Raw genomic sequence first — 26,118 nt, forward strand, 5'->3', positions numbered from 1 at the left:
CGGGCGCTCCGCGAGTGACGCGCGTGGCGTGGCGTGGCGCGAGCGGAGGGCGCGAAGCGGCCATGGTAGTAACGGGCGGCGGGCGAGTCCCGGCGGCTCCCGGCGCTCGGGGGGATCCCGGCACTCGGGGGGGCCCCGGCGCTCCGACACCTCGGGGCTGGGAGGTGCTCTGGGCCGGGGGGCTGCTTTGCGGGGAGGGCGCTGTCTTCCCTGCTGGGAGTGGGGTCTCCCTTTGTTGTGAGCGGATCTGTCCCGCTTCACGTTCTCCCGCCCTTTCGCTGTGGGGCTTCGTGTCGCGGCTGCCCGTCTCACCGCTTTTGCGATGTTTTGCTTCCTAGAGTGCCTTCGTGTCTCTTTCACAGATCTGCTGTCACTTTCCTCTCCCCTCCCTCGCCCTCTTCGCGCAGTTGGTTTTTTTCGTTTTGTAGCTGATCACAGGATACGTTTCGCTCTTTTAGGGTGTGTATGAAGTGACGGTGCCGAGGGAATGGTTCTTAGCAGTAGGACGAGAGGCAGTGGGCAGAAACTGATGCACAGGAAGTTCCACTTGAACATGAGGAATGTTTTCTTTACTGTGCAGGTGGCCACACTGGAACAGATTGTCCAGAGAGGGTGTGGAGTGTCCCTCACTGGAGATACTCAAGCACCATCTGGACACAATCCTGTGCTGTGTGCTTTGGGATAACCTTGCTTAAGCAGGGCGGTTGGACAAGATGACCCCATGTGGTCCCTTCCAACATGACCTATTTTGTGATTTTTTTCATAAAGCCTTGGCTAGCATAGAGCCTACACTTGGACATGTGTGTATTTTTTACCCAATTATATCGTCCTAAAACAAAGTAAGAAGGAATAACTTATTGAAACTGGAAGACATTAGTATTAATGCCAAAGAGCCCCTTCAGTTTTCAGGTATGATGTAGAAGTAGAAAAGTAGTTTAAGCATACTGAAATAGGGAAAACTGTAAGCTACAAGAAAATAACATTTAAAGGTGACACTTCAGTGTGTATACCGTATAAGGTAGTTAAGAGCCCGGCATTAAGGACTGCGAGTCAGTTTGGCTTGTGAGAGCCCTATCATGTTTCACAGTATGTACATTTCAAAATCTTGTGTGAAATCAGCCGGAAACTTAACATCAACAGAATCATTTAGTCATTTTTGTGTGATGGAGATTTTCTGGCTTTCTCTTCAGAGCTTTATTTCATTTAATGCTTTCATGGTGATTAATTGTGGTATTGCAGGGGACACAGGCGGAATAGGTTTTTATCCCACTCCAAAATCCACCTTTCAAATTTCCAAAGCATGGGGTTCTTTTTCTCCCCTTTTATTATTCTCCTTCCCCACTATCCCCCCTGACCCTCTTTCTTTGTGTCCTTAACAGTTTTTGGTTTGAGGAAAAACTGAGACTGCTTAGTTTTTTTCTTAGGTTCTTCTTTCTGGGCAGCCTTTGCTGGAGGCATTTCAGAAGTCTTAATAAATTATGGGAACTGGTTCTGTTTATATTATGGAGACACTGCAAGACTCTTAAGAAGATAATGATTTTCTTTTGCAAAATCTATGCTCATTAGTTCTTCTAAGATCACACTAGATTTAAAGTGTTCAGCTTTAAATGCAGCAAATTTGTCAGGAAGACTTAGTGGAAGTATTGGCTACATATGAGTTCTCCAGTGTAATTCCAGGATTCAGTGAGGTGTTCTGATTTTCTTTCCTCATCCACTTTGCTGTGGGGTACTTGAACTTTGGAAGTACTGGTTGAATATTTCACTCCTTTTAAATCGGATTTTCAACATAATTTTCTCGGATGCTGTGTTTTTGTTCTGGAAAAGAACCAGAATTTGAGTTAGTAATTTGTGCTTCATTAAGAAGATAGAGAAGTGTAATTCTTTAGGTAATTTTTTAGATCTATTTTTAATGCTTTTATGTAATTTCTGTGTGTTCGGTGGGCTTAGTAATCCACTAAGGTATTTTTAAAGGCTTCCTGCATAGGCTACATCTAGCCTGATGGTTGTTTTGCCTGGAAAAAAAAAAAATTGGCACCTCTTATTTTTCCCCTGTAATTGCTGATGTCATTCAGGTATCGCTTAAGGGAGAAAGCTAGAATGAAATTTATGAAATTGTATATGTTTCTTTCTGACCCAGCAGTTTCTCAGTTTTTCATTTAACTTGGGTTGATTTTTCTTTTGGCTGTCCAGGTGCCCTCTTTCCTTGGTTGTCTGTATATCTTTCAAGTTTTTTTGTTTGTTTTTCTAGTAACTGTGAGGATTAAGATTTGTTAATCAAAAATATTCTGAATTCAAATGGAGGAGAAATAGATTAGCACATTTATTGACAGAGCAGAAGTAACTGCTTAAAAGCTGTGCAGATATACAGAGGTCAAGTGTGGCTTAGTAGATGTGACATTCTCTTGTTGTTTCTGTATTAAAGTTGTTGGAAAACAAAGAAGCCAGATAAACAAAGCAGTTATGAAAATTTAGGACTTTGTCATTCAATTTTACAAGTAAATTATTAGTGTCTTCTAATTTCACTTAATGGCTGGGTGCTTTCTACAACTATAGAGGAGTTAGCTAAAAGCTTTGGATGAAAGGAGTTTATTCTGTTACACAGTTGATCTGAAGTGGCAGGTGTGATTTAGTAATCAGGTATTATATATATCTACATGAAAACTGTTCTGTTTGTTAATAGGCTGAATGTTTATCAGAAATCCCTAACACAGCTGGTCCCATAACAGCCAAGGAAGAACTCTTGGATGAATGTGAGAGTATTTGGAGGCAAATGGAAGAGGTATGCAAATATAAATGATAGACAAGGTTTATTATAAAGCTTTTTCAGAATTGTTTTATTCACCACCTGCTTGCCTGACCCCCTTCAAAGAAACCACTTCAATAAAAACAAATGAACCAAAAAACCCCAAACAAACAAACAGGAAAGAAGATACTTAGATCAAGTGTAGAAGTGCTGGCAGGGGTGAAGAATGCCTTGTAGTGTCAATGTACTGATGTTATGATTTAGTTAGTGTGAGAGTATATATTAAAATTATGGAAAAATAAGCTACTTACTTGTTTTGCGGTAGTAACAGCTTACAGAGACCCTTCTCTCTTTAGCCTCACAAAAGATGGGATTCCATTTCACAAATCTTTTGGATCTTAGAGGAGAGAGAGGCAGAGGAGGACAATGATATTTCCCTATGCTTATGCAAACTGACAGTTACTTTATCATGGTTAAAATGTCTCTCTTGATACATGGTACGATATGCTAACAAATATTTGTTTACAGGATTTCCAGAAAAGATAAACTTCTATCAGTTCTTAGAGAATACTGTTATTCCTTTAAGATTCTGCAGAATCTAATGAAAAGTCGCGTTCTAAATTATATTTTCAGAGTCTTAATCACTTCCGTCAATTCTTTATTGTACTTACATGCTGTTTGAGTTCTGAATTGTAGGTTCAAAACATTAAAATACCATAAACGAAAGTAAAATTATTTCTAAACTTAAAGTAGAACAAAGTACAAACTACTCACAGTGTAATGATTTTACACAAATTGATTAAAAAAACCTAATGACATTTACTTCTTGTTGAGTATTCTGGTAAGTTCACATGTAACAAGTGGCAGGGAATTCTGTGTTTCAGTTTCTGAACTTTTGTTTGGTACCACATTGGAGAACCTGAACGTTCCTTGAAATTTTCAAATTAGAAGGGAAATCTGAATGTTTACTATTTCGAATTTAATTGAAAATGTTTGATACCGTGTATTTCATTTCCAGCATGCCCAAAATAATACAAGAAGTGATGTGTTATTTTTGGAAGTTGATGAAAACAGGATTTTTATTTGGATTTTGCATCCTGAATGCACTCATTTTTCAGCAAAAGGTTTAAACTAATAGTCATTTAAATTTGCTCCTAGATTATATGGTTACATGTAATGTTCCAATGATTGTGTGTCATCCTGAACAGTTTTTGTGGGAGAAATCCTATACAGTGTTCTAGTATCCAAACATTAACAGCAAGGTTTCCAAAGTACTGTTTAGTAGAATACATCCTGCAGGTTAAATTGGTGACAGTTAGAAAAGAGTTTAGCAGGTGTTTCCACAGAAATTTGTGGTGGGCTGAATTTCAGACTGCATATACACCCCACTGCAGTCATGAGGGCTGATGTAGTATGTACTCCCAAAAATCAGACCACTTCTGAGGTGTATTGCCCTAAATGACTTAAAACTAAAAATATGTATTACGATTGCTCTGTTTGGAGAGCCAGAAGAATAGCAGAACATGTGTTAATTTCTCAGCAGCTTCTCTGTTCAGCCTTGTCCATGACTCTCTTCCCAGTTTCTCATGTTCTTCATCTGTTCAGTTTTCCCTCATAACTTGCTTTTTTACTCAAAGGATACATCTTTCTTTAGCTACTGCTTTTCTCCTTCAGAGTTAATTAAGTTCTACCTTACTGTGCTATGATTTCAAAACATTTCTTAATTTGATCTTCTGGGTTAGGGTATAAGGGATGTGGAAGGATTCAAGTTAAAATTTGTTTATTCCTGCATTAAAAAAGTTATGTTTACATTTCTAAGAATTGTGTTTTGTTCTTACAAAAGAGAAGAGTAAACAAACTTTCTTTACATTTTATTTCTTTTCTTTTCTACCAAGTGTCAGAACAAGCTAATGCTGCTAGGAGCTGAGACAGTGCTACCATCAGATGCCAAGGTAAGACTGGGTTTTTAAAAATACTTCATTTTCTGTTAAGGCCGTAGAATCACAGAATGGCCTGGGTTAGAAAGGACCTTAAAGATCATCTGGTTCTAACCCAGGCATAGGCAGGGATGCCTTCCTGATCAGGTTGCTCAAAGCCCCATCCAGCCTGACCTGGAATCCTTCTAGGGATGGGACATTTGCAGCTTCTCTGGGCAACCCGTTCCAGTGTCTCTGTGCTTGTACAATAAAGAATTTCTTCTTAATATCTAATCTAAACTTGCCCTCTTTCATCTTAAGGCCATTTCCCCTTGTCCTGTCACTACATGCACTTGTGAACAGTCCCTCTTCTTTTTTTTAGGCCCCATTCAGGTACTGGAAGATGCTTTAAGGTTTCCCTGGAGCCTTCTCCAGGCTGAGCAACCTCAACTCCCCTCACCTGTCTTTATAGAGGAGGTGTTCCAGCCCTCCAATAATCCTTTTGGTTCTCCAGACTTACTTGAGCAAGTTCACATCCTTCTTATGTTGGGGACCCCAGAGCTGGAGGCAGCACTCAAGGTGGGGTCTCACCAGGGCAGAGTGGAGGGTCAGAATCACCTGCTGGCTATGCTGCATTTGATGCAGAGGTAACAGTTGGCTTTCTGGACTGCAAGTACATGTGTCCAGCTTCTCATCCACCAGGATTCCCAGGTCTTTCTTGGCAGGACTGCTCTCAGTCAGCCTGTATTGATACTGGGGGTTGCCCTGGCCCACATATAGGACCTTTGTGAGGAGCCGCTTCGCTCCTCACAGAGAGCACCAATCAGTGGTGGCAGCCCCTTCCTCAGTCACTCACCACTCCAAAGACCATGAAAACTCCCCTGACTAATGGTGGGCTCAAGAGACCTTCACAGAAGGCAGGTATATGTATCAGTGGGCCATTGTCTTACATCGAGCTCTCATACCTTCTCTCTGTCGGATCCCATAAGCAGCACGACCAGCCACCACTGACTCCTTCATTTCTCTCTCGTGACTGGCCAGCCCACTCTTTTGTAACACATCTCCTTTTTGGACACAGCTGCAACTTAACAAGGACAAGGCTGTTTCTACTCTGTTGTGATTAGACACAGCTGCAGTAGGAGTAAGGCTGCCCACAGCACCATCCCACAGACCCTGTGCTCGGTGTTGTTGGCTTTTGTGAGTTTCATATAGCGCCGCTCTCAAGCCTGTTCAGGTCCCTCTGGATGCCACACCTTCCCTGTCGCAGCTTTGGCTCTGCAACTCCGGGACCGTGTTGATTGGGACTAATGTAGCAATAAATAAAAGGACAAGTATGATGGAATTGTCTGGGAAGCAAAAGGCTTTAATGGCGGAAACAACAAATGGAAGAAGCCGAACAACAGTATAGGACTAATTCCAGAGACACAGGATAGGGTAGGTGGGATACACATGTAGGGTCAATTGAGGGGCAGAGCTGAGGGTAGGGGTCTGACCCGAAACAATGATTCAGAATATGTAAAACTCTGCACCAATTGACAACCAACCTGGGAAGAAGAACTAGGGAATCTTCTAGAATGACAATCTTATATGAACAGAACTATTACCATATTATTTCCCAGGAGTCAAAGCTGCTTGAATCGTGCTCGTCCTAAGTTGAGCATCGGTTAGGTTAACTACAGACCGAGTTCCCACAGTCTCAAGCCGATCCCCTCAGGCAGCTCGACTCCCACACTGCCCTACAGTGTGTCAACTCCACCTGGTGCTGTCAGTGAACGTGCTGAGGGTGCCCTTGATCCCACTGTCCATGTCCCTGACAAAGATGTTACACAGTGCCCATCTCAGAGACAGGGCCTAAGGAATGTCCGCTCATCACTGATCTCCCTCTGGATGCTGAACTGCATCTCTGAGTGTGACCATCCAGCCAATTCCTTACCCACTGAGTGGTCTGTCTGTCAAATCTGTGTCTCTCCAGTTTAGTGACAAGGATGTTGTTCTGAACGGTCAAATGCTTTGCACGACTCCCAGATAGATTACATCAGTAGTTCTTCCCTTATGCACCAATACTGTAATCCTGTTATAGGAGGCCAACAAATTTGTCAGGCATGATTTGCCCTTAAAATCATGTTGCTTAGCACCAGCTGCTTCTTAATTTTACACGTTCCTTAGCGTAATTTCAAGTAGGATCTGCTCCGTGGTCTTGCTGGGAACAGAGGTGAGATTTACCAGTCTGTAGTTTCCAGATCTTTCTTTTTCTCTTCTTAAAAATATGCGTTGTGTGTCTCCTTTTCCAGTTAGTGGGATGTTCACCAGACTGCCACGGCTTTTCAAATATGATGGATAATGGCTTTACCACTTCAACTGCCAGTTCCCTCAGGTGCATGTGTGGTGGGTTTGATCCTGTCTGGCCAGCTTAGCTGTTCATCACTCCCCTCCTCATCTGGACAGGGTAGAGGAAATATAACTGAAGCCTCATGGATTGAGATAAGGAGAGATTTTTGTCTTAATAATTTTGAAAAAAGCAACCAATAAATGGCTAACTTAGGCAGCAAAATGGGAGGAGAAGGCAGTGTAATTTCAATACCTATTTGGACTTTTCCCTAATTGGTGCTTATGTAACTCCTTCTCGTTTAATGTCATTGTTATGCTGTCCCTCACAGCATCCTTCTGGACATCTGTGCAGCTGTGGGATGAGCAGGTGCACAGTGCTGGGTGAAGACCTGGCTGAAGGGCAGAGCTCAGCAGTGCAGTGGCTGGGCTGCACCGGGCTGGTGACACCAGCGGTGTTCCTCAGGGCGCAGCTCCAGGGCCAGCTCTGTTCCGTGTGTTCAGCAGTGGTCTGGGTGAAGGATTGGAATGCACCACGAGCGAGCTGGCCGGTGACTCCAAACCGGACGGTGCTGTTGACACTCTGGAGGGACCAGAGGCCTTGCAGAGGAATCTGGCTAGCTTAGAACACTGGGCAGTCCTCGATGGCATGACATTCAATAACAACAAAAAAGGCAGGAAAGGAGCGGCTGTTGGGCAGGGAGGGGTCTGAGGGAGCTGTTGACAGCAGCTCAGGGTGAGCCCGCGGTGTGCCCGGGCAGCCCAGAGGGCAAACGGCGTCCCGGGAGCCTCCGGCACGGCTCTGCCAGCCACGGGAGAGGGGATTATCCCTGCATTCGGGGCGCTGCAGCCGCTCCTGGAGCGCTCCGCGCAGTTCTGCGCCCCACAGTTTGAGAAGGTTGTGAAGGTCCTTGAGTGCATCCAGAGGAGGGCAACAAAGCCGGTGAGAGGGCTGGAAGGCACATCCCGTGTGGAACTGCTGAGGACTTTGGGCTTCTGTGCTTTGTAGAGAAGGGACTGATTCCTTTCTCAGGAAACTGGAGAGGGGGATGCTGGTATCTTCTCCCTCATACCCAGTGATATTATATGTGGGAGTGGTTCAAAGATATGCAAAGGGAGGTTCAGAGATGACATTAAGAAAGCATTACTTTGCCTATATCAACCTTCCTCTGAAGGACCTTCACAACTCTGCCAGCTCTGACTCCTTCTCATTTGCCCCTTTTGAAAAAACAATAGAAACATTTCTTGATACCTGTGACTGTAAAATATTTTGGAGGAACTCGTGTTCTGTTGTAGTAGACGCTCTTTTGTTTTCTGCTTTATCAACTTAATAACTCAATTTCTATCCTGTTCTACCTCATTTTATGCCAATGCAACTCAACACACTTCAAGAGATGCTTCTTTTCTTGTTACACAGCTTTCCTTGTTAATGCTGCAATGGAAGTCTTTAACAGCAGATTATCATCAGTGGCAAGCGAAAAATCCTGAACGTAAGTAACTGTTTCCTGGAAAATCCTGAACTGTTTCCTTGTAAAGAATGCTTATATAAACTTCTGCAAAGTTCCTGTCATCTAGGCCATGAGTATATTGAATGTCTGCTGCTTGTATTTTCATTCCATAATTACTTAAAAATTAAAATAAATTTAATGCTACTTTTAAAAGTAGCATGTATGTTTCATTTCTTCATTATTTTTGCACTAAAAGTGAATTCCACTATAACTTAATCCTGTGATTCTGGACAAATAAATGCATGATTCAGAACAACAGTCAGTTAAATGGAAAAACAACTATTAGCAGATCTCCTAACCAAATAAGAAAAGTTCATTATCCTGATACCCTCCTTCATATTCTTTTCTGTGTGATTGTTTTTTCTCCCAACTTTTATTTGTATTTCCTTTTTAGAACAGAAATACTTTGGCCAATAATTGTGTCTTCATTTTGTCCTTTAAGAAGCTGATACATTAACCATACATCTTCTCATTATTTTTTAATCAATATTTTACAAAGATTGTATTATGATGTGCTAGTTGAAACTTTGAAGCAGACCTTTAGTGCTAAGCGCTTTACATTGTAGTAAAATACCTATTTTGAATTAACAGGGATTGGAGGTTTCAAGTCAAGGTGAAGTGGTAAGAGACACTAGAATTTTTTAAACAATGCAGGAATCCAGAACACTTACTGATCCTGAGAAGCACAAGCCACTGAGACTAGTCGTAGTTCTTTTATTTGTTAGGCATTATCAGTCAAGAGGTATAAATCCCTCAGTTCTCAAAATTCTCTTTGTACATAAGCACCACTGTGCCACAAGGCCGATGTGGCCAGACGCTGGATGGAAATAAAAGCATTCAGAATCTAAGTGTGAGTGAAGTAATCTTTGTTTTCAGATGTTCCATATGGAGATTCCTAAAACAGTTCACACTACACTATCATTAATATTCTGGTAGTACTCAGGGTTATGTCTCCTATCAAGGACCTGTTAGCACCTGCCAATCCAGTAAAACTTCTGGCTAATCTTTAAATTAATATATTGGCTCATTTGAATATTTCTATGCCAGTAGAGTCTTGGCTTTGTAATATTTGCAAAATTATAGCAATGTGTTACAGACAGCATGTGGTGATTCCCAATGTTTTGTCATTTAGCCAAATGGAAATGCCTTTTCAGATCAACATTAGAGGCAGTTCTCCAACTTTTTCCAAAATCAATGTAGTTGCTGCATCTCATCACTAAGTAAGAGAAGCTGGGAAAAATATTTTTTCTTTCTTATAAATAGATACTTTTTTCTATTAAAATAAATTCATAGTTCAGTGTTGTAAGCCTCACTCCAAGAACTGTCAGCCTCCAGTGCTTCTGAGGTATGCAGACCAAAGGCCTGTCATTGATTGAATTTGGAACATACTGGTTCCTGGCTGCTGTTCATGAATAAGCTGCTGGCTTAAAGCAAATTAATTGAAAGAACTTAGTTTTTATCTGGGTAAAATACCTGAGGCTGTTAGATTTCCGTACTAAAATATGTATATTAAACTTCAAGCTATTGGCTTAAAGATATCCTTGGCCTATTTTTTTGGCTTGCTGACTTGCTTTGTTCAACCATTCTTGCTTCTTCTCAAATTATAGTATTTCTTATTAGAAATCTTAATTTTGTAGTAGAGAAATTATGTATTTACAATGAATACTTTACAGCCAAATCTCTACCTTTTTTGGCCCCCTTTCCAGTGGAAGAAAAAGAGTTGCTGCTAAGAATTTGAATAAAAATTGTGGTGCTTGTATGAAAATGAGGAGTCCACTTTGCTTACTTCTCTGTCTTGGCTTCTTTCTACCTACTATTTGTTTTGAAGGAGGATTTACTTAATTGGAAACATTGTCTGATTTTATCTAAATAGAAATAGCAGAAATACTGATTTAATGCAATTTACTAATAGAGCATGAATGTCAGGCTGTCTTGTTACTTAGGTTTTTCCTTTTAGTAGTGGCCAGTTCATTTCCTGTAAATGAGGAACTGTCAGCATTTCAATCTTAAACCTTATTTTCAGAGGTTATAACTTGGCAGTTCTACATTTTTTTTGAGCACAATATTGGCAAACAGACTTGAATTCACAATGCAAATTTTATTTTTGCAAAGCTTTTACTTTAGACTCCTTTTCTTTCTCAATTTCTGGTATTTTTTTTGCAGCTCTAGATCTGCTAAATCAGCTGAATTAAAACTTTTTAAAAAGCATTTGGCTTATAAAAATAAAATTTAACTTCTACCTTTGCAAAATCAGGAAGTGAAAGCAAACTTATTTTAAACCATTTCAAACAGTTGTGGTCTCTGCATAATTTCCGTTTTTCTTTGCAAAATAGCAGTATTCTGCCAAATACCTTTTTGTTTTATTTTAATACGAGTTTCTGTATAAACATGTGCATAGTAGTTGCTTTTACATTCCTAGCATCTGGTAGCATTTTTCTTTTTGTGCTTTGTATCACTAGGCAATTCTGTCTGACATTTGATTTTTGCAAGTGTAGTGATTCTACAACTGAAAAATATTTAATTGATAATGGATTGAGCAACCAGTGAATTTACGGCAGCAGCTGGCATAAGTGTGTTGTCCCAGTGTTTTAGATCTGCATTGTTCCTTCACTAAATTATAGTTGGTGATTTATTTCCGAGGAAGACAAGGCCTTTTATTCTGATGCTCACAATATGAACACTGAATGGCAAGCATGAACTCAGAATAAGGTATCTAGAAATAAAGAAGTGTTATGAGGCAGTTGTAAAAATTGATAATTTGTAAGGGAGGGCTATAAAGTTCATGTTAGCAGGAAGTGGCAGGGGGAAGAATTATATGGTTTTTTTTTCAAATGTGCCAGTGAATGTGAATAAAAGTGAACCAGTGAATTTTATCACGTGTAGGTAGGTTATTCTTGTAAATAAAGAAATCTTAACTCTCATAAAGCACAGACCACCATCTCCCACAGCTCTTAAGCTTAATTGGGAGTATGGTACTCAAATTTTGTGTCAAGATTCAAAACCAGTAATTCTCCAAATAAAAGGAATTTTATTGCAGCATTTAATTTAATGCATTTTTAACTCAGTAGTTTTTCTGATTTTCATCTCAGAACAGTGCTTTTAAAACTACTAATCTAAAGCTTCTTAAAATTTTTTTGAGGTAAGTACTATAGCATTACCAAAGAAAGTACGTTTCAGAATTTATTAAATTGACTGTATGTATTTAGAAGATTAATGCTGTCATGAGAGGGTTAAGGGTTTCCTTTTTGTTAAAGGGATTTTTAATTTAAATAATCATTTATAAGATTAGAGAGTTCAAGCCCAAACTTGCACAAAAAAAAATATGTCTTATAAAAATTTTAATCTGTTACAATAGCTTTCATTTCTCCTCATGATGTATTGAAATAGTTCAGAGAAGTCATATGTTTGTGCAGAAGCTGCAAGTTGACATGGATCTGAGAATTGACTGGAGTCTGTTGAATGCTGTAAAAACAAGAATTCAATTTTTATTCTGAAAATGCATGAGTCATAAATCACTGGATTTTGTAGAAGCATTCTGGGGAAACATTTCCATCTTCTTGAACTGAACTGTGCTTTCACTTAGGTATTGCTGTTGCTCAGTGTTTGAGTTAGGATGTTGGCCTTGCTGGGCCATTTGTCTTCCTACATATAGCTGGTTCTTGTGAACAGTAAGGATGGTGACATGCTTCTGAAGTTATTGAATCTAGGTTCTGTAGTCCTGATCAGACATTTGGGAGGCTGTTTAACAAGGAATTGGAAGACTGGAAGAATTTGATTGCCCACACTGGTAATGTTGATTGAATGCCTTCTGCTGAAAAAAATCAGGCTCAGTTGTCTTGAGGTGTATAGAAATTAGGCATTCATTCATTACACACCTACACCAATGTACTTGGAGCTAGTTCAGGTATAAAAAATGACACACAAGCATTAACACTGCACTTTTTTTCAGTCAATTTAACTTGCTGAATAGTGATACCAGGTTAACCCAGCAGGACACCACAACATGTAGTTAAACTGCTACTGAGAGCCAAACTGTTTTTCAGAAGGTACACAGATTTCTCTCTATCCAGGCTGCTTTTCACTATCAAAAAATATTTATCATCCAATGCAAAAAAATAACCAATTTGTTTTATTTTTCAGTAATTTCTACCAATCCAGATGTCTTGTTAGAATTAGGAAAAGAAGAGGTAAGTATTTTTGTTTGTAAGAGGTAATAAAATTTTGTTGGGAAAAAAAGAACAACAATATATGCAATTGCTGCATTTCCCTATAATTTTTCCTAGGGTAGACTACTGCTTAAATGCTGTGTATTTTCCTTCAGCCATTTATGTTGTTCTAACGCTTTTTTTCCCCCTGTAGTATAACTAGTAAAATTTCCTAGTTGTAATGAGTGGGGTTTTAAGCTGATTTATTGCACAAGTCAGTGTGTAATGCACAATAAACAGTATTTTGCCTCTGGACACACCATCTAATCACAGTGGCTCAACAAACATGCAATGAAAATGATGTGATAATCAACATCCCTGCTACATTAATGCTCCAAGGCCTCACTGGGGATTGGAGTCCCATTGTGCTGGATGCCACCAGGAGACGCAAATCTCGTGCCAAGGAGACTGATGACCATGCCTTGCAAAGATTTAAGCCATCATTAACATCATGCAACAGGGCCCATTTCTATGGCTGAAGCCTACGCACTGTACTTTTCAAGATTACTTTTGTTTAACATTGCACAAGTGCTTGGGCAAGAAGATCCACTCAGATCTACTCGCTTGTGTTTTCAAGATGATGCGTGGCTGAGTTTTAATTGCCAAGTGGAATTTGTCACAGAATGTCTGGAGTTAGAAGGGACCTCTGGAGACAGAATCATAGGATGGTTAGGTTGGCAAAGACCTCTAAGATGATGGAGTCCAACCATCAAAATCCACCACTAAACCCTGCCCCTACGTGCCTCACGGGATTGTGTCCATATGGCTTTTGAATATCTTCGAAGAAGGACACCCCGCAGCCACTCCGGGCAGCCTGTTCCAGTGCTCAGTCACCCGCCAGTAAAGTTTTTCCCAGTTTTCAGATGGAACTTCCTGTATTTGAGTTTGTGCCTGTTTCCCCATGTCTACCACTTGGCACCACTGAAAAGAGTCTGACTCTATCCTCTGACCCCTATATTTAAGATATTTGTGTGTGTTTTTTTAAACAAAAAGTTATAATGTATTGCATCTCTTACTTAATAGGGAATTATGTAATATTATGTGTTACGCAGAAGAGTCAGTTAATTGTAGACATCGAGTTCTGTCACAATAATTTGCGAATAGTTTGTTGAGTTCCTCCACTGGAAGAAAGAGCAAATCAATGTCTTGTGGGTGACATTACACCATACTGATGGGACATAGGAATGCTACATGACTCAAGAATATTCCTGTGTCTAATGCCTTCTGGTATCACAACAGCAAACCCAACTGCTGTTAAGAGTCACTATCAAAAAGCTGTTCGGTAACGCACTTTGATTTGCCTGTATAGCTATGGCACGTTGGTCTGATATTTGAGGATTCCAGTTTTTTCAGATGTTGTATATATGGAGCATATTTGCTTCTGTAGCATATTTCCAGAATTTGTATTTCTTTGAGTTAAATTCTCAAGTGCTCCTATTTTTTATGGAAGCGGAAAGAAACCATCCAAATGATAGGCTTATATGAGAAACATATTGTAGAAGACCATCGTGGTCTAACAGGGGACCTCATCAATTTATAGACGTATCTGAAGAGAATGGAGCTAGGCTCTTGGTGATGCCAAGCAATAGGACAAGCAGCAATGGGATGCACAAGAACACAAGGAAGAGCTTTACTGTGCACTGGAAGAGATTGCCCAGAGAAGATTTGGAGTCTCCTCGCTGGAATTTCTCAAGAACTGTGTGCATGCAACCTGTGCCATATCTTCTTGGATGACCCCTGCTTGAGTAGGGATGTTGGATTACATGACCCACTGCAGTCCCTCACAGTGGTTAAGGAAACTTTCCTGCCCGACAGTCCAGGAGCCATGGTCACTAAGCCCATCTGTAGCTACACATCCCACACTCGCACAGACAGACCAGTTTCCTTACCAGCTCAACCCTAGGTTTTCTTCCCTTAGGCTCACACATCCCGATCCTTAAAACAATTTAATCATGGCATAGTTACAGAATAGCAGCTTGAACTGGTTGTCTCTGAGGCGGGATCCAGAACAAAGGAACCTGTGTGCTTTTATATTCTCACAGAGTAAACAGAGGAAAGTCCAGGTGTCCTCAGCTCCTGCCAGGTCTCATGTCCCCTCACCTGGCAGGGCCACAGGTCCCCAGGCCCCTTGTTCTGCAGAGCTGGCAGTTCATGGCCTCCTGCCTGGGGCACTTGCCAGAGCTCAACCCAGAGCTCAACCTGCAGCTCCCACTGCAGCTGCACCCTGAGCTACCTGCTCCGGATGTATTCCTCAACACAACCTTGCCCATTCTGTGGTTCTATGATGAAAGACCCAGCCAACTGGGAGTCCACTGTTCCCTAGACTGAGCAATGCCTATAGCTTCTGACTACAGTAGTTTTATTTCTCCGTATTTCCTGTCACAGATATGTCCATAGCACTGAGGATCATTTAATTAATGGGTGCCGTTAGTCTTATACCTGCAAACAGTAGTTTAATTTCTATTCTTTTACAGTTGCAGAAAGTAAAAAATGATCTTGAAATGGTGCTGTCAACAGTTCGGTCAAAGAATAAACAACTGGAAGAAGATCTGAAAAGGTAATACAATAATTTGGACTTTGGAATGCTGTAAGCTTTTTTCTTTTTTTGATTGCCCATGGAAACTATTTATCTGTTGTGCCATTTCTTACTTTTCATGTTTCAAAGAGAACAGCAGTGGTATGAGGAACAGAAACAGATGCTAGATACTCTTAATAAAATTGAAGAAGAGGCAAATACTGAAGTTGAACAACCTTCCCCAAAAAGGTATTTCTGCATTTTTGAGTTATAAATTGAAGAATTTAAATATCAAGAAGAGCAAATGAGCAAGGAAACTCTTAAAATGTATTCATTGTTTTGTTTAATAGATCAAATAGTTGCTCAGTAATCCATATTTGAAATATGAAAATAATGCTACTATATCCTGTGATTAAAGGTGTTGAATTTCTAACAATAGATGATGGGGGGGGGGGGGAGGGGGCAGTTTACTTAAGAAGGACTTTTAAGTTTTTTGATTTGATCCCTTGTTCTATTGCTATGTTTTTACTATTTGTTTCTAAACTAGAGAATTTGATGAAATGAAAAATAAATTATTGAAATTAAAGGCCTATAAGAAAGAACTCTTGAGTGCTTTGAGTGAATTCCTGGATGAACATTTTCCCCATCCAGCGAATAATGAAAATATTAATATCGAGGTAAGTATTTTCTTTACCTATTAAATTTGAAATGTTCAATTTACATTTAATTAGATGTAGTATCTGTCTAAAGTCACTAGCATTGAACGTCCAGTTGTATTTTGAAATAAGCATAGTTTCTACAGCTGATCCTCTAGGTTTAAATTTTATTTTTCAGGTTGTCTTATGTTATTTAAGGCTGTTTGCAGCTGGATATTTTCTTTTCTTAATGCATATATCCTTTACCCAGTTAGATGCATAGCAATATGTTGTATTTCTTACTGAACTGCAAGCTATGCCAAATTTGGAAATGGTGTGACGTTCAGTCCAAACTGACTAATTTTTTTTTTTTTTTAAACTTGACTGGGCAAGTAGATTCCTGTTTTCCTTGGCAAAGCAAATTTTAATTGTCTAGCAATGTTTTTTTGGAACAATAAGGAAAAGTGTTTATAATTATCGAGTAGTTTGGAATGTTAACCATCAGATTTTGTTCAGGCAAACTGGGTCAAAAATTATCTTAAAACATCAGGGAAAATAGGCAGCCAGGCAATATTTTGCATAATAAATTCAAAGTATGCAGTTTAAAAAAAAAAATACCACTACTATTTGACAGATAGAAAAAGAGCTATGGAAAAAGGCAGGTTTTGATTTCAGGCACACTTAACATTACAGAAGTAGAAATTATTTCTTTAATCCAGTTCTCTGTTATTTCAGGTAACCACATAATATAATTTCTTCAATATTATCATTGAGAACCATTTTAGAACAAACAAATTTTTTACAACTATTTCTCCTGTGTTTTTTCTTCTAGTACCTCAGTACTCTGCTTAGAAACTGTCTCGTAGGTTCCAGTCAAGGTTTATCCTTGTCTAACACCAGAATTTCTGGTATTTTTACACCAGAATTTTCCTTAGAATAGCTCTGTTTCTTTCTTGTGTTTATTCCTCCTGATATATTTATGGCAGCAATCTCGTATCCTCTCTTTCTTTGTTTTGCTAATTGAACTTACGTTCAATTTATATTGATTTATGTTCAATTTATGTTGATTTTTATCAATGCATGTTTAATTTATGGCTTTATGTTCTCCTGTAAGATAGTATTTTTCAATTCCCTAGCTTATCCTAGTAATATCCATTATCTATGTTTGTTTTCACTTGGATTCATATTGTTTGTAACCTGCTAAGAAACAATATAAATAAAACTACTAGCTCACACCCATCACCAAAGCAACAAATTACACCCTTGTCTTTTTGTGTCTGCAATTTGCAGCTAATGAATCCTGATCTTTTACTTAAAAAAAAAAAAAAAAAAAAAAAATCTTGGTGTTGCACATAAAATGCCAAGTGGAGATGTTGCGACGTGACGTTCAAATACATATTTTTTGTTGAATCTTAGTTTTTCTTTATACCAATGCCTTCATTTCCTGCTGTTAGTAAGTATTACAGATTTTGCTCTCAGTCTCTCCATTTTAGAAACAATCTCATATGCAACACTGTCAAATGCTTTGCACAAGTCCAGGTAGATGACATCAATTGTTCTTCCTTTTCCACAAATAATGCAACTGATATAGAAAGCCACTAAAATTGTTGGGTGCAAATGGTCTATAATGAAGCCATGTTGGCTGTCACCAATCACTTTACTTAAACAAAGAAAGTACTTTGATTAATTTCAACACAAGGGTTTATCTTTCCTTAGCTTAAATTTTATTTATGCATTTTCTGAACTCTTAAACACAATCTGGTTTCTGCTTCACTCTTTGTGAATTCATAGCATTTCTACATCTTGTGGCTCATTTGGATCACTTGGCTTAACTACAGGTACCTCCTAGTCTGCATCTAAGTAATTGACTGTGAACGCAGGACAGCCAGCCATTTTTGCCTACATTTACTGAGTATCAAAAATAAAAATTATAATCACTGGCATTGAAATTTGCTGCTGTGTTGATTCAGGAGAAGACATTATTCACTTCTATTATCAGCTTGGTTCAACAGTTTGGCAGCACCAAACTCTGAACTCTGCACATCAGTAGTTTGTTTTGCTTAGTGGAAGCATCTTGAGTTCACAGTGGTTCCATGTGAGGGCAAATGGGCAGGGTTGGTGTCTGTAGGACATGGCTGCAACATATTTTGAACTGCTCCAAGCCTCACTGCTCTGGTTCCACCTTCCTTTCACCTGGCAACGTGCTTGTGGGATTGGGAGTGGGATTGAAGACTGGGTCACAGCAGCTCAGGTTGGCTTCCATTGCCATGGCACAACGCCTTTAATATAGGTAGTGACTGTAGTAACAACTATCTCGCATTTTAAATCTACAATAAAAATTGACTTCTTTTTTTCAAGATAATAATACAAAAAATCAGAGGCTGAGGAATATTCTGTATGCAAATCTGCCTGATGGGAAGGGTGAAGAAGGTGCCTTTCAGACTAAATAATGAAATGCTGAGCATCCTGCTTAAATGACTTTATAAGCATTAAGTGATTGGTGGTATTTACTGTATTAGTAGTAATTTTGACCAGGGAGCTATATCAACAGAGGTTGTGAAGTACTTTCATGTTTGCTCTAAGGAACTTTTTGCAGATAGGTGATGTAGATTCTATTTCCTCAGCCGAGTATCAAGATAAAGGCACACAGATGTTATTGGGCCATAGCCTCCAGGATTTGCAGTTTCCATGGAGCAGGCTTTCCCTGGAAACTGAAACTGCTGACTCTGCTGCGGAGACTATTACAAAGTGTGACTGGAAAAAAGCATCCAGAACTTGCCTTTCACATATTCTTTCTTGCTTGTATTCTTCCTCTTTTCCAGAAGTGGAATTTGTATAAGGTGCTTGCACACCTGGTAATATCTTAGTACTTAAATTGATATGTTCAACAGCAATACTGAGAAAGCCAGTGAATTATTATCTCCTTTATTTTGTTGAAACTAAAATGCATGGGGAAAAAGAATAAAACTGGAAGATTAAAGAATCAGGTTTAACATGCTACAGTACAAGCAGATCCACTGACATAGCTGCCAAAGGAGTCTCTGTAGATAAATGGCTTGATTTGCTTGCTACAAAGGAAAACAAGTAATCTTCTAGTGATATTTTATCATTGCCCTTTTTTTCACACCAAAATTTTTGATCATTCTATTTGTTAACCTTGATAAGATAAAATTTTAGTTGAATTCAAAACAAGTAAGTATTCACTGTCAGACAGTGAAAAAAATATTAAGGTGCTATGAAATGAAGTCTTGAGTTGAGTCAAATTTGAATTATAAACATTTATTTAAAGCTCATGAAAAATATTTTTTCCTCTAACAAATCTTGTTCATAGAAGGTTCTGTGCTACATTATAAATGTGATGTACTTGGTTTTATTTAAATGTAAACACAGGTAAAAACATGAAGACTTCAGATTAATCCCTCTTAATAATTCAAAAAATATTACATTTAAAGTGTAGGATTTTGAACTGATAGATTTAAATGCTACCTTGTATTTCTGTTGGGACTAAATCTAAGTAAAAGTTTTCATCTAATGTGTACTATGCAATCAAATATTTGTGTAATTATTTTACTTTGTCAATTAACATTTTTCCTGACTAGTTTTGGGGTTTGTTAACTTGACTGCGGGATGGTTGTCTTTCCAGAACCTTTGTGCAAGGCCAGGTGTACAACTGTTAACATTGAAAGAAATTTTAGAGGTAAGATGCTTTTAAAAACTATGTACACATATGAGGGATTTTAAAATATTCAGATGTAATGATAATTATTATGATTATAATCATAAAGTGTTTATTATTAATATAAATAACAGTATGTGGCATTTAGTGAAGACAGTTAATCTAGAATAATTAAGAATGTTGTGTCTATAAGAAGACTGCAGGGTGACCTCATTGCGGCCTTCTGGTACTAGAAGGGGGCTTATAAAAAGATGAAGAGCAACTTTTTGCGTGGGGTAATAGTTTTAAATTAAAAGAATAGATATTTAGATTAGCTGTCAAGAAGTTCTTTACTGCAGGAGGGTGGTGAGGCACTGGAACAGGTTGCCCAGGGAAGCTGTGGGTGCCCCATCCCTGGCAGTGCTCAGGGCCAGGTTGGATGGGGTTCTGAGCAACCTGGTCTAGGGGAAGGTGTCCCTGCCCATGGAAGGGGGTTTGGAATGAGGTGATCTTTAAGGTATGTTCCAACCCAAACCATTCTATGAATCTAGGTCAGTTTTCTATTTTAATTCCTATCAAAGTAAACCCCAAATTTTTACCAGAGTGGCAATACTCAGTTTAGGCTGGAGAACAGCTGTCTCTTATTTCTTGATTTTACAATGTTTAGTTCAAAGAAGTTTTATGTGCCTTAGTAACTCATGTTGGGTGAGACCATACTCTGTTTAATAAAAATATTGGTCCATTTCATGTTCTATTTTATACTGTTTCAAGAAAAATATTTCTGAAATATTAACAGAAGGAATAATTACTCTGTAGCCTCAGAAGGACCAATAGTCTTGTGCATTAATTGGATTATTAACTCATACAGGTAAATCAATTAATCTGATTCATGCATTTCTAATTGATTTTATAAGTATAGAAATATATATATATAGGTATATATAAGTATATAAGTATAGTGGCACTTTTTAATTACAGTGCAATTTATGAATGTGAATTGCAAAGTATAATTTTCCTTCTAGTCTGAAATGTAGCATTTGAAGTGAAGTTTTCTGTTCCTCCTCCTCGGACAGTTCTAGACTTCTATATGTAAGATGCTCCCATGGAATTTTTTTTTTTTCTTGAGGCAAAACGTGATGTATAAAAACTTTCTGGTATTAAGACGCTATTATCTAATCACTGTGACATTGTACTATAGTTTAGAGCCAAGGCTTTGGGCTTACATCATCAAAATCATTTTATATGCTTCAGATATCTCAGCATACCTGTTAATGTGAAATTAGGCAGAGCTTGAAAACAGATCAGAATTTAGAGTAGCCACAGCGCTTATGGAAAAATAATTCTGAAAGTTCTTCTAATGCTTTAAAATTGCTCTTCCTGTTTTTCTGATATTGTTAATCTCATGAAAATGTGAACATATTCAAGTAATGTCTGACTTCCATTTGGAAGAACACTCTATTTGAAAAATTCAGACTCATTTTGAATTTCAGCATCCTGACCTAAAGTGTCAATGTCCCTTAACTTTGTATTCTGGTTTTTCTTCGTTGAGTCATGTTCTAGCTTCAAGTCCCTGTTAAATTTGAAAAATGTTTTCTGAGATACAGATGAAGTTACAGCTATAAAGCCTATTTTGGAGTATTAGATGTCAGGAAAAAAAAAGTAAAAATTTGTCTCGAATAGTGCATTTGGAGTAAATTCTCTTAATTGGAATTACAAAATGTATTAACTAGAACAATTCTTCAGAATGTTCTAAAAAAGAAGAGCAGTTGTTTATTTGGGTCTTTTACTAGTAGCAGTGAGTGCAAAAATATAAGATCTGGTAGTAAATATTTTGAATTTGTCTTTAGCACTAAGGGGCAAAAAATATTTTGTAGGTACTGAAATTGGGACTGTATAGCATTTAAAACCTTTGAGTAGAAAGATGAAATATCTAGGATAAAGAGAAAGAGCATCATGGGATGAGTAAGATCTGTGATGTACAGAATCATGAGGGCATGAACATGAACTCCATCAACTGAGAATGACAAAACTGATTTTAACTGCATTAACTAATTCTGTATTTACATACAGCATTTAATCTACATTTATTCAGGGGAAAAAAGCAGGATTCTGGTTCTTATTTTTACATCAAAAAAAGTATTATGAAGTTAATTGGAAGTCCGTTGCTTTACTTCTACTTTGAACAGATCTTGCATTTCTACTTTAGTCCTTTATTTCGTATATTGCCTACATCACAGTAATTTGTATAAATTTGGTTAAAGGAGAAAAAAATTAAGCTGTTTTGTTAATTTCCTAAATCTTATCCTTTTGGTCTTCCAGATTCTGATAAACAAATTAATGAGCACACCACATGAACCTTACATAACAATCAAAGAATCGTTTTGGCCACCCTATATTGAGCTGCTTTTGCGCTATGGAGTAGCCCTGAGACATCCAGAAGATCCAAATAGGATGCGCCTCCAAGCTTTTCACAAGTAGCGTGACCTACACATGCACTTGAAAACAAAACAACACCATCATTCTTACTTCAGGGCTAGGACATGTTTAGGTTTCTTACTAAGCTTTCTTAGTATCAGCTGTCACTTGTCATTGGATGATTTTTTTATATCTAGATTGGTATTGTGGAAGTTTTTTTTAACTGCGTCTGTAAGATGCCAATTCATGTAATAGACATGCTTAGCAGTCCTTTTAACTTCTAAAATAGTTTTTTACATTTTTTATTACTTTCTACACTTACTATGTTATACATTTTATATGTTACTTCTGTGGTTTAGATTTCTTAGATTGCCTGAAGTTATGTCAATTTCCTTTCACTCTGTAGAGGCAAAATTCAGAATAACAACTCTCCTCCTCTACGTGGCCTTGCAAACATTTGGAGCTAGCAGAGAGGTATCCTCACAAGAATGTGTTACGCCTTGTTTGTTTCTCGGAGCCTTTGCAAACAATTTTATTGGCTCCAAGAGGAACACTTAGGAAAGCTGACACATCTTTCTGTGCAAAGTGCAGCAGATGTCAAGTCTGTGCCTTTCACTGCATGCTTCCCAAATGGCCCATTTTTTTAATGCCATATTGCCTTGCGGTATCTGTCTTCACTTTTTCAGACCTAGTTTGTCGAGGCTTTTAGTGTGTCTCTGTTCTGTTGATCTCTGCGGCTTCTAAGTTGAGAATTACCTTCTGAATCAATGGTGTCATTCTTTGTAATCTCAGTCTTTTCTGTAGCCTTTTTTATTGTATTTTATTAAGTACAAAAATTCTGCTCTTGCGTGACTAAAACTTTGGAAAATAAAATTTGTTTTTTATTAACCAGATTGTATTTTATTGAGGGAGGAACTTTTCTGATTTTTCAATTGATGGAAATAATAAAGAGTTTTGTACTATCATAGAATGTTTTTGTGTGATGGTTTTTAGAATGGTGTTTACGTGATATAAGAACATATGGGAGAGGTAAGGGGAACCTATCTGATATAAGTTCCAGTATAACTGCCCTTTTGTAGACCAATTGAACAATAAGCAAAAAAATAATTCGTCTTGTGTAGTTTTGAGTGAATGCTGATCATTTTACCCTCAACTGGTGATTAAGCATCCGTATAGACTGTGGTGTGTGCTGTTGTGCATTAACATTGATTCCTTTTTGGTTCATATTGCTTCTGTAACTACCCTCCTGTTGTGGTTTAACCTCTCTTAATTCACCTGTGAGTTCTTAGGGTCTGACTGGTCTATACATATTTATCTTAAAATATTTTTAACTAAAAATTCAAATAACTACATTTTTGGCTTAGATTTATACCATTGTCTCTTTAGGGTTTTTTCTTCTGTCCTAGGTTACAATGTAAGATGTGCCCAAAGTATGTATTCTGTCACCATCGACATGAGCAGTTGAAACTAAGTTGTGCACCACTGTTTCCCGTGCCCCCTCCCTCCAGACTATCTTCTGTTAATGGCCCATCAATGCCCAGCTGCATGACTCACAGGTAACTCCCTCCAGGAGCTATCTCTGTTTAATAGGCAATCAAGGACCCATTGCAAGACTGATAAAATGATATCAGCCCATTGTGAGATGCTCCACCCAGGGGGAGGAGCCAAGCATTCCCACCTGGATATAATCTGGGATTTGGGACAGCACAGGCAGCCTTACCCACGGGATTCCCAGAGGACAAGAGCTACCAGACCTTTCTGTGGGAACACTGCTTCAACAAGACCACTTCATCTGGACTGCTGCCACCACGGTTTCAGGTTGTATTCTGACTCTGTCAGTGATCTTTTGTACCATTGCAAGTGTTTTATTTTATTTTATTTTACCTTTTTTTCCTCTCCTATTAAATTGTTTTTTCTGACTTGGAGTCTCTCGCTGGTTTTGCCTTCAAGCCAGCACATCTTCATTTGTGTTTAGATGCTTTGTATTCTGCTAACCTTTGGCCTTACTATTAACACTGCTCAAATACTTCATTGACACTGGGTGACTGCTTCTGTCATGACATTGATAAACATTCAGTAGCCTCTTGTGTTAAAAAATAAGAAAAATACCAACCCATACCACCTGCCTCCCAAAACCAAACCCAAACCAAAGTACTGCGGAGATAGGATAGTCTATAAACAAGTGCTCTAAAGAAGATGCATTATTCATTATTTTTCATACCAAATTCAAACCTCATCCAAAATACTAGAATAGATTTAAATGAAAGTACCTCACATAAAGCTTTACATTAAATCATGAATTTCACTGTCATAAACTATATTGTAAGATTACATAGGAACTTGCAAAAAAAGCATATAGAATTCAGATTTGTGAGTGGTTATTTAAAAAAAAAAAAAAAGACAGTAAGCAGGTTCAGAAATATCTGTCCAGCTACTGTGTGGACCCTGAGGAGATACACATAGATGTTCCCTGAGATCCTCGTGCAGCTCCACAGTGTCTTCCACGTCCTCTGAAGCCCTTCTGCTTAGGCCCTGGATATGCTGAGAACCCAAAGGTTCAGTGTAGAGCTTTTTCCTCAGGGTTGATTGAATAATTTCCACAGAAGAAAAGCTGTAGAAAGAGATAATCCATTTTCTCTCATGGCCTAAAATGCATTGCCAGTTTTTAAGAGAATCTGGTTTAGACTGAAACAAAGCTAGCCTCTAGAAAAATCCTGACAAGTAAATTGGAGCAAATCAAGGCAGTGATGAAGAACAGATCTTCCTTATGAAAAAAGCTAGGAGTAAGCTCTTTCATCAATACTTTCAACAATCAGGAATGTTGGGGAGTATGTTGAAAGAGTAGTTGAAAAATTTCTCCACTTTTTCTCTCCGTTCACATCGAAGTAGCAATTGTTTGTTTGGAATTAACACCTCTATTAAATGCTAATATTGGGACTCCATGTGCATTCTATGAAATCAGGATTTGTTTAGATTACTTAATTTTTAACTCTACAAAGGTAATATATATTAAAAAAAAAAAAAAAAAAAAAAAGCCAGGATGTTAAATGAACATTGAGAGCTATCAAGCCTGAATAAGATGACAAAGTGATCTATGAGCTGGCAGTGTGTCTTTGTGGCCAAGAAGGCCAATGGTGTCCCGGGTGCAGTAGGAAGAGCAGTGTCAGTTGAAGTTGGTTATCCTTCCAGTCTTCCTGTGCCTTTGTTTCTTTCCCTTTAGTTGACCAGCAGTTTCCTACTCAGCCATGCCTGTCTAGAGAGAGTTGGGCTTCTTATTAAACCTAAATCTGTTTATTATAACCCATTCAGGTCAAGACATGTCATGATAACCTGCAAAAGGACAGATGTCTTTGATTCCAGTCATTACTTAGTAAGGAAGTTTTGTACTTAGCTGGGTCTATTTGAATGGGCCCCTATCTCTGGAATATTGCTTAAAACCTCTCACAGCTCTGCCTCTGCACCAGATAAGCAGGCAGCTTCTCCATCTAACCCATACCATATTCTCCCAGTATGGAGCTGGTGAAGAATAAGATGTCGGTCACAGCTGTGTCACCAGCCAGGGCATAAATCATGGATAAGCATTCACCTGCTGAATCAGATGCCAAACCCTGGGGACTGATGCTTTCCGCTGTGATTGTTTCAGTAGAAAATCTGACCCCAAGGGAGCACTACTTGCTATTCAGATTTGGTGTGATCTGGACATCAGACTGGCATTTACATGAAGAGGAAAAAATGACACATTATACAGTAATGATTCTTCTGGAATGTGCATGCTGTGCAGAGCCCCTGACCCTTCTTGCTTTTTGGAATACATCAGTACAGCAAACTTATTATTGTGAGGAAATTATCTAGCAATGGGAAGACCTTCTTGCACATAGTACTATAAGGTTACAAGGAAGAGGAGACCATGCCTGCCTTCAAAAACTCAGCTCTGCAAAGGACTGTTGGGACAAACTTACTGCTGTGATTTCCTAGTGAAATAACTAAATTGTTTTGCAGGTTTTCAGCTTTTGATAGGGGCATTAAATGCAGCTGCATTTTGCTGCATTTAAAAAAAGAAATTGATTTTGAGCATTTGGCGTAAAAGTTTCTGGATGTAAAGTTTTGGCAGAAATATACATAAGATTTGACTGTGGTTTTGAGAGAGTGCAGGTGATGCTAATGAAGACTGCTGTAGTTAGTTACAGGCATATAGCATAAC

General features: G+C 38.5%; 1 protein-coding gene across 2 annotated transcripts; it reads left to right on the forward strand.

Moving 5' to 3' along the window:
• The first annotated feature begins 14 nt into the window (after positions 1-14).
• CENPK (centromere protein K) lies at positions 15-22,883 on the forward strand. 2 transcript variants are annotated; one of them, XM_040090310.2, is made up of 10 exons: positions 15-65; positions 2,681-2,779; positions 4,639-4,695; positions 8,402-8,474; positions 12,633-12,679; positions 15,172-15,254; positions 15,363-15,461; positions 15,760-15,889; positions 19,491-19,544; positions 21,822-22,883. In XM_040090310.2, exons 1-10 carry the CDS (start codon positions 63-65, stop codon positions 21,978-21,980), a joined length of 804 nt encoding a protein of 267 aa, XP_039946244.1. In that variant the 5' UTR covers positions 15-62; the 3' UTR covers positions 21,981-22,883. The 2 variants fall into 2 exon arrangements, with proteins under 2 accessions (XP_039946244.1, XP_039946246.1); XM_040090312.2 differs by lacking the exon at positions 15-65 and adding an exon at positions 1,715-1,886 and having other exon boundaries at positions 21,822-22,854.
• The last annotated feature ends 3,235 nt before the right edge of the window (positions 22,884-26,118 follow it).

This window comes from Hirundo rustica, chromosome Z (genome assembly GCF_015227805.2).
Source record: "Hirundo rustica isolate bHirRus1 chromosome Z, bHirRus1.pri.v3, whole genome shotgun sequence".
Classification (NCBI taxonomy): domain Eukaryota; kingdom Metazoa; phylum Chordata; class Aves; order Passeriformes; family Hirundinidae; genus Hirundo; species Hirundo rustica.